The sequence below is a fragment of the Camelus bactrianus genome, chromosome 2 (genome assembly GCF_048773025.1).
Source record: "Camelus bactrianus isolate YW-2024 breed Bactrian camel chromosome 2, ASM4877302v1, whole genome shotgun sequence".
Classification (NCBI taxonomy): Eukaryota; Metazoa; Chordata; class Mammalia; order Artiodactyla; family Camelidae; genus Camelus; species Camelus bactrianus.
In genome coordinates this window covers 49,571,699-49,589,979 of record NC_133540.1, presented here as the reverse complement: position 1 = coordinate 49,589,979, position 18,281 = coordinate 49,571,699, and the positions used below count along the sequence as shown (strand labels likewise).

Below are 18,281 nucleotides of genomic sequence, written 5' to 3'. Positions count from 1 at the left end.
TACCAAATTCCCGAGTTGTTCAACAAGGTTTCCTTTGTTCCTATAGATTCACTTTATTCCTTTTTTAGGTTTATTTTTAATATTATGTTTTCTCCTTTATTATTTCTAGTTGTACTATTTTTTAAGAGATTACCCTATATTATAATATTAAATTTGATTTACTACAGTCTATTTAAACTTTATTCTTTGAGCTCTTCTCAAACAATACAAGTTTTAATGTAACATTTTAATGCTATTTATTATCTTTTGCCCTTAGTTCTTTAGTTGTCAAATATTTTACTTATGCATATGTTAAAATGCCACAAGACACAGTCATCCTAATTACCCACTATTTCCCCAGTGTGTACTACTTCTTTTTTGCAGTTCTGTGCTTTCATCTGGGATTTTCCTTTTGAACCTAAACTTATTCATTTAGCAGTACTTGTAGTTCAGGTCTTTTTTTAACTAGTTTTCTCAGCATTTTGTCTGAAATGTCTGTTTCATCTAAATTTCTAAGGAATTCTGGATACAGAATTCTACATTATTATGTATTTTGTTTGTTTTATCTCCTATATGCCATTCCATTGTTTTTCAGCTTCCATAAGTGTTGGTGAAAAATTAGCAAACAGTTTTATTATTGCTTTGCTGAAGGCATTGCCTTCCCCCTCCTACCCCTGCCCTGCCCCACTGGCTGCTTTTTATCTTTGCTTTTCAGCAGTTTTGACTGTGATTTCCCTAGGTGTGGATTTGAGGGGTTTGTGTGGGTATTTGTTACTGTTGTTGTTTTGTATTTATCCTGAGCATCTTTAATCTGTAGGTAAATGTCTTTTAATTGTTTATGAAATTATTAGCCATTATATCTTCAGATATAGCTTCTTCCTCTTTTTTTCCTCGTCTTTTATGATTCTAATTACCCGTATGTTAGATCTTTTTATTGTATTCTACTTGTTTCTTAAAATCTTTTGTATCTTCCCCCCCCACCCCCCTGGTCTTTAGTTTTGTTAATTTTTATTGGTCTGTCTTTGAGTCAATATTCCAGTCTTCTGCTATTTCCATTATGCTATTAAACACATCTACTGATTTATTAATTTCAGATACTGTATTTCTCAGTTCTAGAATGTTCAGTAGATTCCAACTTTCTGCAAAAATACATGTATTTGTCCATATTTTAGAACTAATGCCATATTTTCATGAACATATTAATCAGTTATTTTAATATCTGTGACTTATAATTATATCTGAATTCTTTACTGAAGATTTTTATTGGCTTTTGCCTTGTAATTTTGAGTGTGTGTGTGTTAGTCATAATTTTTTGACTTATGCCATATGTGAATAAAATATTATAGAGGCTCTAGATTTGGATTTGATGATGTTATCTTTAAACTAGATTGTGTTTTCCTGAGGAGGCAAGTAGGATCTGGCAGATACCTTTCATCCTGTTGAATCTTGGTTTTAGGCTTTGTTAGAACTGTTGTATTTCAGATTTGTCCTTATTCTAAGGCCAATTTACTTAGAGTCTTGGCCTTTCTTTTTTCTCATCTTAAATCCTGATGTATTTACTAGACCCTTCCCCAATGGCAGAGCTTATACTCCAATATGTGTCTCCTCAGCACCACACAGCTCATTTGCCTCATTTCTGCTTTTTTCTGCCATTTCTTTTGGTGATTGGAAGGCATCTTAACTTACGCATGTGCAGGTGATGGATCAGCCTTTGAGGGGAGTTTGCATATAGATAAATGGATGGGATCCTTCTCCACAATTCCCTCTGTTTTGCTTCTCAAATCCCATCCACTTTGACAACCCTGAACTCCTACCTTTATTTCCTCATAGGTCTGCCACTTGAGTTCCATTTTCCTGTGCTATAATTTGGAAAATGCCCTCAGTAAAAAAGCCAGGATGTCAGTTGTGCCCATTTTTTCCCTTGAGGAATGTAACCTGTGAGACCTGTCTGCATTGGTCCCTCTCCTCACACAGAGGAACTGTTACCACTCATAGGGTTGAAGGAAGGAGATTACTAGAAACTTGAAGGTCAGGATCATAAAGAAAGGGGCTACTTTGAGAGGAGTATGACCTTTGGTCAAGTGATGCAGCCATTCTGTGGCCGGATACTTCATCCAGCTCTTACCAGGGATTTGACCAAACTGGAAGGCAGGAAGCACTTTAATGTTGTTCATTCATATAAATCAGCTTAACAGGGTGGAAAAGGATGTCAGGTTGTCAAGGGGAAAATAAAAGATATCTAGCACAGTTCACCTCTTTGTTCCTTAACATGTCCTCTCTTTCTTCATTTGGGAGAAAAGTTTGTATCCCAAGCAAGGAATTTTGGTATCATTGTGAGGTAATGTCAGTTGAGCAATAGTTTCCTGAAACTTAAAACGTTAGGCACACCACCAGTATTTTTCACATAAAGTAAGACTGTGTGAAGTCCCATTTGACATAGTGGGAACAAGAATATATATAACTACTTGGGTCTGTTCAATTGCCAAGAAAGTTGGTAGTCATGAAAGTTCATAGTCATGAAAGTTGGTGCTCATAACTGCCTTATTTCAGTATTCTTTGCACATTCCCCTTTATCATTTGCCATTACTTTGGCTGGGTGGAATTCTTTGCCTGGTGGCAGACTCCTGATCTCAATTTTGTGGTATCTGAGTTTTTGGGATTCTTAACACTTTGAGAATTGATGCAGTTTTCCATTGATCAATACAAGTGGAGAGAGCTAAGAGATGTCCTGCTGAATTTCCCAGGTTCCAAGTATGGTGTTACCAATTGTGTAGCAGTTGCCTCTGTTCTATAGCAGGATCTCAGTTTCCCTTTGTCATCAAAATCAGTTAACTCTGCCACTACAATAGTCTTTTATATACCTGTTGGTTCAGCTGCATGAAAAGCCCCCAGATGCCCAAAAGGTGTCTCAGCTTCCATTTAATCAGTTTTCTGGTAGAAGTCAATGTTCCTGGTAGAAACATGCCTCATTGGGCACTAGGACCTTAAAATTGACCAAGCTAATGTTTCTTTGGTGGGAGGTTAAAATTTTTTTTCAAGTAAGTCATTTAGTATAATAATAATAAGATGGAATGCTTTTGTTTATACTTCTTGATGGGCTATGGGGAAGACTGTACCATATATTGGCTGCTGGTTTAGCACAGCGATGTTGAGATCTTAACTCCCATGTTAGGCATGGAGGCTGTGAAAGATAATAGAGGTGCATTCTGAGGAAAAATATCCTCAGTTTGTGAGTCATTGGAAGGTTTTTGAGTAAAGGTGTGATTTTTCCTCAGAAGGGATACTGTTAAAGAAAAGAAGTTGTCTGTCAACAGGAAAGACAAATGTTCAAGGTTCTCAGCCTCCATGTCTGGCAGAATATCCACATCCCATATCGCAGAGCCCCACTCCTTCCCCACCCTTAGTATGAGAGACCTGGAAAGCTAAAGCTTTTAATTGGTACTACATCTTTGCAGACTTACATCAGACTCTTGGATTTTTCCTTTGCCATATATGTTCTATGACTACAAGAGATAAGGAACTGCTTCAGAACTACCAATGAAGACTTCTGGTTGCCCATGCATGTTTTTAATTGTATATTTGTAACTTTAATTCTTTCCCTTTGTTCTCTATCTTAGGCCATCAAAAGAATACAGATGATAATCACAATTTTTATAACTACTATTGCTGAAGCAATTAAATGTCACAGTCATTTCGTAACATTTTGCTCTACATCTGCACCTTATCCTATGCTACCATTGATGATAACTTGAATAATCAGGATGCTACTACATCCTATAGATTTTTCATAGTCCTAATTTTGTTGTGCTCCTTGAATATATGAAAAACCTGGTCCCAGAAATCTGTTTTGAGGATCTATTTCTTAGGTACAATTACTGTGTCTGAGTCAAAACTGATGGTATACTCAGACTAATTTAAGGAGAACCTAATAAAGAGACAATTTACAAAGCTATGGTCAGGGTACAGGAAAACTGCAAGAGACAGTTCAGTACCCCAGAGCTGGTAATAGTACAGGTGTTACCATCTTTAAAGGGTGGAGTGGAAAGAAAGGTTAGCAGAACCCAGAAGGAAAAAGTCTCAAGAGAGCCACCTTGAGAGAAACTGGGTTCTTTGGTCAAGAGGCACAGCCATGCAGTGGCTACTCCATAGAGAGAAAGGAATCTCTTCTGTCCCTCAGACCTCCTACCGGAGCCACCCAGTGGCAGGACCCAATGGAAAGCCAGAGGGTAGGGGAAAGCTTTGGTATAGGTTATACAAGTGGGTGTCCTGAAGGCAGAGAGCAAGGTATAAGATTCTGAAGAATGGAGGAGAAACACACCAATTATATGAAGGGTTTCAAGAGTGTTTTTGTTCTGGCATCTTATTTAAAGCATGACCTGGAGAAGGAAACTAGTATAATTTGATGGGATTTTCTCAGACTAGAATTAAGAATCTAATCAATTCATGAAAGGAGAAAAAGCAAAAGCTTTGAGAAGCCCATTTCCCCAATGGGGAAGGGGTAATTTTTTAAGCATCTTAACCATCTTGTGAAGAGTTTACATGAGTATTTCAGAAATATTTTAGTGCTTACTCTGTGCTATTCGCAGAATAACAAATATCTGGGCTTGTTTTTATTCATCAGCTTTATTAAATAATTTTATTAACTGACCTACATAGACATGATATTTAACAGTTCAATATAAAAATAAATACTTTAGGATAAATAATTTAAATGAATTTTTAGAGCCCCTAGGGCTTACAAAAAGAATCTTAAAAGATCCATATTTATCATCTGAGGAGGAAGAATAATAGTTACAAATATAGAAAACCATACATCAAAAAATAAATATAAATTTTAAATACTCAAATAAATAGCCTGATAACATTTAAAATGGGAGGCACTTAATCATCAAGTCAGTGTTGAGTAGATACTTTGGCAAAAGGTAATCCATTTGTTCAGAAATTCTACAACAGTTACTGTCTCATCATCATATTCACATGTGAATCCTGTTTCAGATCCCTGTAAAAAAGAAAACATTTGAAATTTTGTTTTAGTTCAGGGCAGTTTACCTTATATATAATTATTCTCAATCGTGTACAATTCAAAAAAACAGTCTTAGACAAATACTTCATTAAATGCTGCTTGCAAAATTAAAGTTGCTAAACCTCTTTTTCTCTGGAAATATATCTGATTTATATCTATATATAGGTTACATGTATGTAGTGATAAGCTCATTATACTTTATTCATCATTAACTTTTTAAGTCTCCTATGTTTCTGCTTGAGTGAACCTCATATTTTCCCCAAAGCAAAATAGAAACAACCAGAGTAAGTTAGGATAAGGTTTTGTTTGGGAGGAAATTTGTATGAAAAACATTTTCGTAAATACTCATCCCCACTCCCACCCCACTTCAGTATCAATGCAGGTAAGTTTCCCAACTTTTAAAGATCTAAACACTAGAAATTCTGTAGAATGGCTTTTTAGAAATTCACCTCCTCTGCTGATAGGGACTATTTCAACTCTGCCTCTAGTTGACAAGCTAAGAAGAAAATATTTTGATATATAGCAAGATAAAAAAGAGGGATTTTTCACATTTGAAGTAATTCCTATCCAGAAAACATAAACCAAGTGAGATAAAGTATTCCCTTTAAATAAACTATTGCAGTGTTTTATACACTCTTACATATAATCATTTAAATACCATAATCTCTTGAGGGGTTAGATTTTTTTTTTAAGTGGCTGGCTTCTGAAACACTTTCTGATTTTTATGTAATTTTATCCTAATTTTGCATCTAGAATGTAGAATGAGTTTTTCTGATGTTGGTCAAGAATTTTAGAGCATGGATGATAAATTGAGTCTTTCAATGACAAGATGACTAATCTCAATGTATTTTTTAAATTAAATGGAAAGCAACAGTCTATTAATAAAGAGACTTATTTGGAAGCAGTTATATACTTTTAGAAACTTGGTTCTACTGTAATTAAAATTATGCTGTTTATTTAGGATCCCTATTAATTCATGAACTTTGTTCTTTGGCAGATGGATGAGAAAAGAGAGCCATGAATCTCTTACATCACCCGGGTTCCTTGTATATTTCATGCTTCCTATGCGTTTAAAAATACTTAAGGTCCTGAAAGTGAGTATTACCTCTAAATAAAAGTTAATTATCTGGTCCATTGGCCATTTTACTGGTTGCCATTTTTTTTTTTTTTTTTTTTAGATAACTCTCTTAGTTCTTCTACCAAATGATAAGAAAAACCCATTTGAAAAGCCTTTCAGGTAATCAGAATTAGCTATTCTAGAAAATGAGCTGAAGGAATTAAAAAATATGTAATGAAACCTGTTTGCTTCCTGTGAAATTCAATTCAGTGTTTTATCCCACTCCCAGTTTTGTGTTAATGTGAGGGGTGACAGACTGAGGGATGGGGGCTTGTTCCTGAGTTGAGTAGGTGGTAGGTGGAAACCCTCTAGCTTACACTTTTAAGCTCCACAATTTATCTAACATAAAAGTGACTTATGTTCACAGTGGACTTAAAATGCATGAGTACTTCACAATACCAAAAATGTTATACCACTTTAAAATGCCCTTCCATTTATGTTATTTTCAGGAGAGCAAATAATGTCTTACCTTCAGTTCCGAAACCGTTAAATTGATATTGTTCATTGAGTCCTTGATATTTGTCAGGTGAGAGTTTTTGCTTTGAGCTAAATTTAGCACTTCCTCCAAAGGTTTGAGTTCTTCCATGAGACACTGAAGGTGTTTCAATTCTGTAGCCTTGAATAATAATAAAAATAATTATCAGGTCAATCTGCCCTGACAAAATGTCAGAATCAGAAATTAATCTCAAATTTATTTTATTAATAGTGGCAGTATATAGTTTTTACCATTGTTCCTATTTTCAGCATTACTATAAAGATGGACCAATGTGGTTTACATTATAAGACTGAAAAACTAGAGATCAGCTGCCCATGGTTAGTGTTAACTATTAGTTAACAAATAGTGAGTCATTAATTTCAGCTTAATTTGACTTTGCAAAAAGTCAGCATTTCTGCACCCAATTGCAAATCACCAGTGCAGGTTGAATTCTTTTCCAGTCTGCATAGAAATTATTAGAACCAGAGTAGTCATAATGTAGAAGTATAGGATCACATTCTATGATTCTAATATTTAATAATCTAAGAGTTGAGAATCTTAGACTGTTTAGGGACAGAGGGAGCTCTTGGATGCCATCTGTCACAATCCTGACATTTTATAAGTTAGGTAATTATAACTAGTTAGTAATGACTCAATATAGCAAGTCACATATAACTGGATTTAAATTTTTTACTTTTCTATAATAAGTACAAGAAGGTACATTTTAAAAAATTATTTGCCAAATCAAATAAAAGCTTACAATATTTGTAAGATTTTTAGATGGACCTTCTGATTTAGTCACAAACATACACACTCATATATGTAAAATACTAATATTTCATAGTTCGTGGTACATTTTAATGTCCTAAATAAGCCCATTTAAGTCTAGGAGCCACCTTTTGAGATAGGTAATCCAGTGTGTTATCTCCATTTTACAAATAAGGAAACTAAATCTCAGAATTTAAGTGTCTTCCCCAAGGCCACATGACTAGGTGGAGCCTGGATTAAATTTCAGTTCTTTATAGTATTAACATCACAACCTTTGACTTAAATGTTTTTATAGCTCTCTAAATTATTTTGCAACCACGGAATGGTTGTAAAATGAACAAATGAATGGAGTTTATCACATTACTTTTGGTTTCAAATAGATTTTGCATTGTCATTTGGAAACTTAGATTTCAGAGAATTCCAACACCCTCTAAATTATGCACATATTCTCATGTTATCTTTCTAATAGTTTTTAGAGGGAGAGGTAGGACTACACCACATACATCTTATGACATTTCCATCTAATGCCCTTTCAACTTGCATTAGTACTACAAGTTCTGTAAGTTCAGTGCTTAAGTTTTTGGCATGAACAACTTGGAGCTATTTCCCTCAAGAAACAGTGTAGTGTCTATGTTGCTGGAGATAACATGTGACTCTGATGAAGCTAGGGAGCATCTCTTAAGTTACTTCCTTTTCATCTTTCAGAAGGGCCGTTTGAAGCATAATTTCCTTAAATTTATGAGAAGTGGATCAGTGAGATTGCATCTATGATCCTTAAATCCCACTTTTTTCTGGGCCATTCACCCTAGGACAAGCTCTTTCTAGCACCAAAGTTTTGCCCATTATTTACTGACTGGCATGACTACTAGGAAACTTTACACTCCAAGTGTAGCTCTAGGAGCTTGGATGATGCTTATCTAACTATCTGAATCCCCAAATGACCAAATGAAGCTTTTAGTCTTGGAAAATAAGCCACATAGCATCAGAAGTCTTTATGTCTATTGACAGAAAAGATGTCTAAGTCCAAACTGTAATTTATACTCTCCAGGAGGAATTTTGTCTTTACTATTACTAATAGCTAATGCTTATATGGTATTTACCATATGCCAGATGCTGTTCTGAGTACTTTACATGTACTCATTAAACCTCACAAAACTGCATGAAGTATATATAATTATCATTTACATAAGTAGATAAGAAACTGAGTCACAAAAAGAATAGGTAACTTGCCCAAGATCACAAAAGCTAGGACATGGCAGAGCTGAGATTTCAGTTCAAATAATATGGCCCTAGAATCTGTGCTATTGATTACTGCTATGCAACCTCTCAAAGATAAATCCTTAGGAATCTCCTAATACAGTAAAGAATCTTTTAAAGTGGGCTTCTGAAATCAATTTTGCTAATTTGGATGGTAAAACAATATAATTGAATATCTCTTGAGTTTTACATTTTTAAATAAAATAGTAGGTCAACACAATCTTTTTAAAAACTGTCCCACTCCCTCTACCCCAAAACACACACAAGTACATATTAAAAAAGTATTAGCAAAGCCATTTGCAGAAGCCCCATTAGTAACTGAAGTTACTAATTCTTCTCCAGTCAATGTGCAGATTTTCATATTACTTTCAATTTTATTAAAATGTAAATTGAATGTTGAAAGTTGCACTTACCTTCTTGGGCATGTAAAATTTAAATGTGAGCATCCTGGAGAGTTTGAGGTTCTCATAGTTCTGAGAAAGCATAACAGATTGTTATTAAAAAACAAACTCCAGTTAGAAAAATTAAAATTAATAATTTTAGTAAGAAAGGGAATAAACTTACATTAACTTCCTTCAAAAGAAACTGTAAATCCAGCAACAGTGGCTCCAGTTGTTTCTTTGTGTCCTTCGTAGAGCTCAAAGTAGGTGCACTGTTTGCTACGAGTGCAAGAGTTAGTGCAATGCAAGACAAGAATTGCAGCTTGTACATTGTGGCAGCAGTTGAGGTTACTGTGAGTAGTGATTAGAGAGGCTGATAGGAAGCTCTTGAACAAGTGAAGTAATTTATACTGTTAATTCTGGAAAAATATTATGGGGGTGTCAAAATGTTTTACATATTACACATATTTTCAAAGATTCTACCTGTGTGGCAAAAAGCATTACCTTTATTTTTCCTCTTCTGATGACTCTTTGGAATTTCTTTAAACCCCCATAAACTGACTGAATGGATGTAGGTGAAATCCCTCTTGGTTACATTAGCCCACACTTAGGTGGCAGTTCTAATTCATACAGCTAACGCCTTCTGTATGAAACAGTTTTTCCTCCCTCTTTCTTTAAGGGGGTGGGGATACAAAAGTGATTCATGAAAAATTTCTCTTTGTCATAAAACTATGGGGAACATGTGGAGCACCATGTTGTGGTGGACAAGAGCAAAAGTAAATAGTTGCAAAGAATAGATTTTTAGATTTGTTGGTTAAACAGGAAGAATATTGGTTTCCTGTTTCAGGATGGCTTTACCTTTTTATCTCCACAATGACTGAGCTAACGCATACAACGTGATAGATTACTTCTTACACAATCAGCTAGAGAGGTATTAAGATTAGAATACATAAAATGCTCACTGAGCTTGAGGCACTGTTTTATGCTGTTTTAATTTTAATATGTTTCTTGTATCTATTTATTAAATCCCTTAGTGTCTGTTGTACTTTTTTCCGCCCAGGGTTTGGTGTTTAACAAATACTCAGAAAAGGATTTGCAAATGAGGGTGCTACTAATGCTAGGATTTTTTTTTTTTTGGTCCCTTTTTTTTTGAGGACAAATTTAGTTTTGCTCCTTTATTGTTTTTGCTGGGCATCCAGGGGATATAACAAGAGTTGGAATGTTGCCAGAACCAAAGATGCTATTTCTTCCTCTCAGTCTCTCAGGGGCCACCTGAGCCATTTAGATCTTCCCCCACTTCATGGCCATTTCATTTCTTTCTCTCTCTTTATTAAACAGATTCCTTATATTTTTTTTAAAGGTAAGGCAGAAAATGAGCATAGCAATAGGGATTCCCACGTTTACTTGTTAATAGGAAACTTACTAACTGGAATTTCTGGATACTATACATACATTCTTTAGGAGAAAGATAATATGGCCAGCTTGAAATGTACCAATACTGGACTAATTAGTGTGGCTGGGGATGAGAAAGGCAAGGTAACAAACAGTCCAGGAGCCCATGGTGAGCCATGGAACGCATATGTGTGTGTGTGTGTCTTGTGGAGTGAGAGCAGTCCTCAGAGAAGGGGTATTTGGGCTCTTACAATACAGAGGCCAGAACTCAAATCAGCAGAAGTTACTGAGAGGGGGATCTGTTACAACTCTTGGAGCACCTTTATGGAAAAACGAATAAAGTACTACAAAAAAAACTTGTGACAGATACTCAGAAAATGGTTTACATCCAAGGGTACTGATGTTAGTTTTGTAATAGACTTTATGTGGTTTATAGCCATTTATAAATAAACCAATCTTTAAGTTTCTAGTTGTTACATTTTCATTGTTTAATAGATTTAGATTTAGCCTCTAAAGCACCTGAGACACTGTGAGTATAAAAATAATTGTTATGAAATAACATCAGATCAGTATTTTTCAGTTATTAGATCAGGTCAGATACTAATGTATAGTACAATCAGTGTAATCAGTATAATGCACTAACTACTTGAATGACGGTATAGTTATATACTTCTACTTTAAACTTGGGAGAGTTGAGGAAATCCTTTCTCAAGGAGATTTCTAGTAACTTCTCTGTTTTTACTACCTTATTCATTTCTTGTCTGTTCTTTTAAACATACTTATCTATCACCTATGATGCTGTCAGGTATATAGGGAAAAAAGGATAATTTACAGACACACAGTCTAGTTTAAGCCTTATCTGTGAAGTGATGGTATCATTTTATAGATTAGAAAAACTAAAGCTCAGAGGAGTTAAGTATTTTTTTTCTAGGTTATTTATCCCTTAATGCCAGTTTAGGGCACAAAAAAGATTTGAAACCAGAATATTCTGACGCCAAAGCCCACACTCTCATCATTTGTATTCTTTCTCAAAGAACCTCGTACGTAATAGAGAAGACATATAGACAACTGTAATCCCAGGTAAAAGGTGATTACTGCCTCAAGAAAGGTGGACATAAAGAATTTTAAAGAAGAAACATGACTTTAAACTGAATTTTGACAACATGGTTAAAATGTAGATATATAAATTCAGAATTAGGAGAGTGGGTAGGCAAGAAAGGTTATGCATTCTAAGGAACACTTAATTGTACTTAAAAAGAACAGAAAAAATGGTTCAATACTCTATGCATTAGGCAATATTCTGAAGAATATGAAACATCTCCCTAAAATTTAAAAATAAGCGTTACAGTTAAGTGGAAAAAAAAATGGAGATTAGAGGCAAATAGTTTTTTCTTTAGAAAAGATGAGAGACAGGTTAGAGACAAATAATCATAATCTTTTTATTACTAAAAAAATGCAAAATGTCTCTCTGTACCTTTCAAATCAAAACCACAAATTTAGCATTGGGTCTAAGGGAAAGGCTATTTGGTAATGTGTGTCAACTTTATGATACTTGTTTCACTTCTCTAAAGACTTCAGTGTCTCATCCCAGCATCATCAACTTAGGCCTTTACCCTTCCAGAATGGAAGAATTCACGCCCACACATTTTTCTGTGTGGGGGCTTTTCCAATGAGGCCTTTGATGTTCTCATAGTCTAGATATTTATATTTCTCCAGCTATTTCCATTAGAGAATGGGTCAGTATATGGCTACATTGACGGGACCCTGTAGAAAACTGAATTCCTAGGCCCCTGGCTTATCCTCATTATTGCATAAAGGCATTATTACAGAAGTTGGCCCGATCATTTCACGAAGTGCTTGGGGAGAAAGCTGCCATATGCTGTGGCAAACTTTCACTTTTTAATGTGTCTGATGCACCAGCTGGCATCTCTAGTACAGTGCTGATAGAGTCAGTAGTAGGCTGCTTACTGCCACATGTGTCACACCCCATACTTCCCCTTTGAAAATAAAATTTTAGTATTCATTAAGAAGCTATTTTAGTTGCTTAACATTGTCAGCATCTTAGACTCAGGAGTAACCCAAGTCCTTTAAAAAGGGAAGCCCCAGGCCCTGAAGGTGCCTCCTGAAGAGGGTGGTCAGTCAGTTGCGTAATTGTCCATCCATCAAAGCTGACTTTCAAGGATTCCTCCTCCTGCAAAATTTCTTCTTTCTGAACTTCTTTTGCAATTAAAGTTGTAAAACTTTAATTTGGTCTGGAGCTTGATGCATGTATTAATGTGTCTCTTTTCAGTTTCTCTAAAGGCCTCTTGACTTTTCAAGATACAGTTCTTTTCCTTTGCTGTTAAGACATATTGTTGATAATCTCCATATCACCTAGAGAGAATTTAGCTAGGAGCGCTGTGTTTCCTGTAAAAAATACAGATTTCCTCAGGCATAGTCTCATTCTTTGTCTTTATTAGACCGGTGGTCTTCCATAATGTTTTAACACTTCTGTAAATCTGTCTGTGGATCACAGTTAAGTCTCGTTTGTGTGTGCTCTTCTTCCATGCGGTAAATTTTAATGATGCTCATAACCTTTGGGGATGGAAGAATTATTTCCTTGGTACTTTTAATTTTGCAAAGTGTTTAAAAATTCATTATCTCATTGAGTCACATTTTGCTGATAAGAAATTGGATGTTTGTGAAGGTTAAGTGACTTGCCCAAGATCACATTTTTAAATTAGTAGTGAAAACCCCAAGCCTTCCTGTCCCTAACGATCTCATGTATTTCCCATGTTACATAGTGATGCCAAATTCTAGGCCCATTATGCTACATAGAAAAAACTGAATTAAGTTGCTCCTATTTTCCATCTCACTTCACTCTCCCAGTGATAGCAGGTGAGTCAGGCGAGACATCATCCACCTCCACATAACCAGCACCTTGTCTGAGCAGCTTTAAGATTTCGAAGAACTGAGAGGAGCTGAATTCCTACAGTAGCTACAAAAACTGGATTTTGCTCATGTTTTTTAATCTCTTTCTGGGGTCTTTTAAAAGCACTAGAGCTCTTGATGTTTCCTAACACTTCTCACATATCTAAAGTAAGAAGATTATTGTAGCCAATGTGTATTTAAACTGCCTTGTATTTTTAGGAGTGCAATGCTCTAAGGCTGACATGAGGATATTGCTCAAGGTAGTAGTCTGCATTTGGCAGCCAAGAGACAGCTCACTGCTTAAATGCAATGAGAAAGGGAGTATCTTCAAAACCTTTGGAAATCTTCTTATGTAAATATAAGACCCCTATGACAAGTCACACAGCAGTTACTAGAGGTAGAACATGATAATCTTCTGATGGTAATAATAACTGACTTGCAAAACACTTCCAGTTCATAAAGCACTTTCGCATCTGTTTTATCTCATTTCACAGCAAAATAGCTAACAAAAGAAATTTTCTGGTTGTATATATTTTATGAAGACCTTTATTTCCTTCATACATTAAGAATTAAGCCTTGCAGCTTACAAATAAATACTAGCTTTCTCTTCTGCCAAGATAAATGCCTTCATTAAAATTATTGTGAAGATAAAGTTGTTATTTACATTTATTCAAGCTTGTCTTCATCTGATTGCTCTTCCTACCTAACTTTGTTTCTAAGTTCTTTCCTCTTCTACAATAGCTTTGGATCTATCATTGACAGTCCATTGCTTCATCATTCCTAATCTTAAAAGGTAAACTGAGGCATACTAAAATTTTTTTAAGTTTATTTGAGCAAAACTCAATTCAAATCAGGCACCATCCAATCTAGCAGATAGAATGGAGCTCTGAAGAGCTGTACAAAATGAAAGATTTTCACAGTCAGAAGGGACTGGAGGTAAGGAAGTTATACCGGGCAAAAAAGTAGGTTGCTTATCGCAAGGTTACTTTCCTTTAGGGGATTGCAGAGCTTTATCAGGCAGATTACCTAACTGATGCTGATTAGGCAGTTCCTGATTGGAGTTCTGGGTAAGCCAAAACTGTAAGTAAGTCTCAGTTTGGTGATGTGAGGCTTAGTATAAGTAACTCCATTTTGGGCTCATTTTTAACACTAATTTTTTTTTAATGATTATAGTCTGATTTTGTTGTTTAAAAATGACAACATCTAATTACAAAATAATGTATATTCATTATAGAAAATTTGGAAAATACAAAGAAACTGAAAAAAAATGAAAATCAACTGTAATCTTGGTAGAGATAACTATTGTTATCACATACTGGTTTGTATGTCCATCCAATCTTTTTTGTGTGTGTGGTACAGTTTTACATGCTTTTGCCTCTTAATCATGTGTTATAAATATCTCATATATTAAGTGTTCTTCTAAAACATTATTTTTAGTAGTTGCATAGGATCTGTTGTGTGACTGTATTCTGTTACTGGGATTTACATTAATTCCAGTCATTCACAATTATGAATAGTGCTGTAATTCACTAAAATCTTTTACACATAAATATTTGTGCAAATTTCTGATAATCCTCTTAGGATAAAATTCTAGAGTTGGAATTACTGGGTCAAAGAATATGAATATTTTAAGGCTTCTGACACTTATTCAGAAAGTTCTTAACAACTTAGCACTCCTTAACAGTGATATAAGCCTGTATTTCTGTACCAATTACATAGTTTTCATATTAACAAATAGGGGTGGAGCAAGAGAGAGAAAGGAAAGGGAATGGTGAAATGTATGCCAACTGGTGATTATACACTAAGTTCCATATTTGAAATTGGGAATCAGGTAAACGTGAACACCAGTGCTCTTTGTCGCTCGCTGGCTGTGTGACCTTGAACAAACTACTTATCCTCCCTAAGCCTGTTTTTTCATTTCTAAAATGACAATATGGACCTAATTGGACTCTTGTGAATGACAAATAAAATAGCATAAATGAAAGCATACAATCCTAATCTGTTAACTTTGATTTGAATAAATAATTTCACGACTTGTTTCTGATATGCTACATCCTCTCCCTTTACCACTGAGTTTTTTATTTTTTAATGATGGCGTTTGTTTTGCAAAAAATGTTTTATGTCATCCAGGTTTACCAGTCTGCCTAATATGAGAGTTGAAAAATGAACAAGTGGAAAATTTCACCATTCCAGCATTGCCCATGTTAAACTTAGGAAAAATCTAATTAACCAAATAACTTTTAATCATTCTATAAAGTTTCTAGAGGTAAGGTATAACAGATATTATTCCATAATATGTCAGTCTATCTAAGAAGATTTCTATCCATCATAGAGTAGGAAAAGTTATTTTCCTCTATTCTTCTCAGTGCTCTGCTGAGACACCCACCCCCACCCCACCATGTAATAAAAGACAGATTAATGGGAGAAAAAATAAACAATTTTAAGTACATACATGTGTACCTATAGGAGCCCTTAAAATTTTGAGATTCAAAAGGCAACCAGATGATTGAGGCTTAGATACCATCCTGACCTAAGGAAAGAGGTAGGGATCTGGGGCTTAAAAGGGAGGATGCCTTTCCTGGGAAGGTGAGAAGAGGAAATGTTTGGTAAGCAAAGGTTGCCCTGCCATGCACATAAGTCTCTTGCATAAAAAAGTTATCTCTGGTAATAGCTTCCTTCTTGATACAGACTTCTCTCTAAAAAGGAATTTAATGTAAATTTCCTTTTTAAGTGTAGGTTTCCCATACAGAAGGATAACTCCTATTCTATTTTCAGAGCTTCTCCTGTGTCTGTAGTTTCTCAAAATAATCAACTAAAAATAATCTTTATGGCCAAAGGGGCATATTTTGGGGTAGCCATATTCTGCTACCCTTCACCATTAAAATTGACCTATCCTGATCTGAGTTGAAGAACAACCTCATTTCTCTAAAGCAACCAAAAATCTGAAAGTTAATTTTTAAAAAGTCTTATGATGTGCTGAATTATTAACAGTGTCTGCTTGGAGTGCTGTATTAAGAATAATTCTGTCCTCAGCGGAGAAGGGCATGTGGATATTTAGTCTGCAATGGGCTCTGGATGTCAAGTAATAGCCTGCATGCCAAGTCTTTAATATTTCTGCTCTATTCTCATGGTTTCTTTAGACCCAATTCTAGCCAGCTTTGTTTTTTGTTTTCAAGAGTAAGGTATTAGAAGCAATTGTGGGACTGGGCTGCCTGCAGAATAAATGATCATTGACAGTTTAAAAGGATGAGGCATAGGACATAAATATAAAAATAGAAAACAAGTGAAGTATAAAAAAATGAAGGAAATGTGGGAGCCAAAGAAAAGCACAGTCTTCTGGGACCTTAGAATATGATCCAGTAACCCCTGTGCACCCCAGTAACCCTGTATAATAACAAAATATAAATGACTGATATCCACAGTGATGACCTGCCTCCTCAAAGAACATTGAAATTATGTTTTGCTTTATTTAAATCTGCTTTGTTTAGGAAGTCAGAGTATATGTCATAATTTTGAGAGAGATTTCCATTCAAATGTTTAAGATAAAAACAAATTTGATGTTTTAGCAAAAGCAAGTGAAAGCTTGTCTTCACATGTCTGCAGATCAAGGCAAAAAAAATTATAGAAGACAGTAATGCCCAAGAAGAGGAGGAAGTCAAGCAAATTAACACTCTATCAGGCCTCACTCATGCAAGTCATAGATACGGAAGGAGGAACCAATCTTTGCAAATAAGATGCATTTGTATCTTCTGTTACAGGGAACAGAGGGAAGGCTTTCACACCACCTCCTGATGACTGGGCTTTTTATATTGATAGAGCTTCCAGAAGTAGTTATATCAGTGGCTAATTTTAGAGTCAAGCTTGCTTCTTATATAATTTTTTTTTAGTTTATGAATATGTACTTTATTCCTAATTCTCTTCTCTATATTTGACATTATTGGGCAGATAATTTTGGACTACCTACCTGATGATGTTAGGATCCTTGTAGATTTCATTTCACCTCTTAGGCCAAACTTGTTTATAGATTAACCCACATGGACCTTCTGTGTTTGTGTGTGTATATGTGTGTGTACACATGTGTGTATAGATAGATAATCTGTAACTACTTCCTATTTCTTAAGAAATCAGGCAAACAATAACCACAGGGTAAGAATGTATTATAGAACTTATAGGCATTGGCAAATCTCTGGGGCATTTTAATCTGATTGATAAATTGTGAGCTGTACTCATCACCAATAGACAAAGTTATTTTATCCTAGGAGGAAAATCTTGTAAATAAATTTGTTGACACTCATTATATCAGCTCTTGCACACAAGTATGAAGAAGCGTCTAACCATACTGAAGGCACATAGTCACTGAAAATATTCATATTAATAACATTTTTCCTATGCAGAATTAACCTGGAGAAATTTATCTTCCTCTCTCCCGCTCTTACTTTTTACAGATTTCTCAAATTGTGAGTCTGCAAAATAGGGAAGTTCTTAACAAAACCATTGAGCTAATATTAAAATATGGAGCTTACCAAAAACCTAATTATTTCTAGCATCCTTTCTTTCCTAACGGGAGGGAGTAAACCCTTGGTGCAACCCATGGGCCATCTGAAAGGCACCCTAGATGTGGCCATAATGGAGGACCTTAGAGTTTCATTATTCTGAGTTGAGGTGTGTTTAGGGGGAAGCAACACCATGAAGAATTCTTAGAGATGTATACTTACTCATGTAAGGTGCAGGTACAGTTACTAAAGGAAGTAGTTGCATGTTGGCTGCTTCGTGGACCAGAATGATGATGAAATGTTTTGAGTATAGCAGGTGGTAACATAATAATGCTTAAGAATTTTACTTCTTCTGTAAGTGAGGAATAATTGTTGTTTACCTTAGAACTACCTGTAAACATGGTGAGAGACAGCATAAAATTTCAAAAAATATTCTCGAGGTAAGGCAAAAGAGAACTTTTGTTTTTTGTGTAAGTGTTCAGAAGAC

The 18,281-nt window shown here is 35.2% G+C and overlaps 1 protein-coding gene across 1 annotated transcript; it reads right to left on the bottom strand.

Moving 5' to 3' along the window:
- Nucleotides 1–4,583: 4,583 nt before the first annotated feature.
- Nucleotides 4,584–17,677, bottom strand: IL2 (interleukin 2). Its single transcript, XM_010952580.3, has 4 exons — nt 9,184–17,677; nt 9,033–9,092; nt 6,589–6,735; nt 4,584–4,978 (listed from the first exon to the last, which is right to left on the bottom strand). Exons 1-4 carry the CDS (start codon nt 9,328–9,330, stop codon nt 4,868–4,870), a joined length of 465 nt encoding a protein of 154 aa, XP_010950882.1. The 5' UTR covers nt 9,331–17,677; the 3' UTR covers nt 4,584–4,867.
- Between the last annotated feature and the right edge of the window lie 604 nt (nt 17,678–18,281).

Coding starts and splice junctions, on each gene's coding strand:
- IL2 (XM_010952580.3), bottom strand. CDS start 9,330: ATGTACAAGCTGCAATTCTTGTCTTGCATTGCACTAACTCTTGCACTC. Junction 9,093..9,183: donor TTCTTTTGAAGGAAGTTAAT/GTAAGTTTATTC, acceptor ATGCTTTCTCAG/AACTATGAGAACCTCAAACT. Junction 4,979..6,588: donor TAACGGTTTCGGAACTGAAG/GTAAGACATTAT, acceptor TCTTTTTTACAG/GGATCTGAAACAGGATTCAC.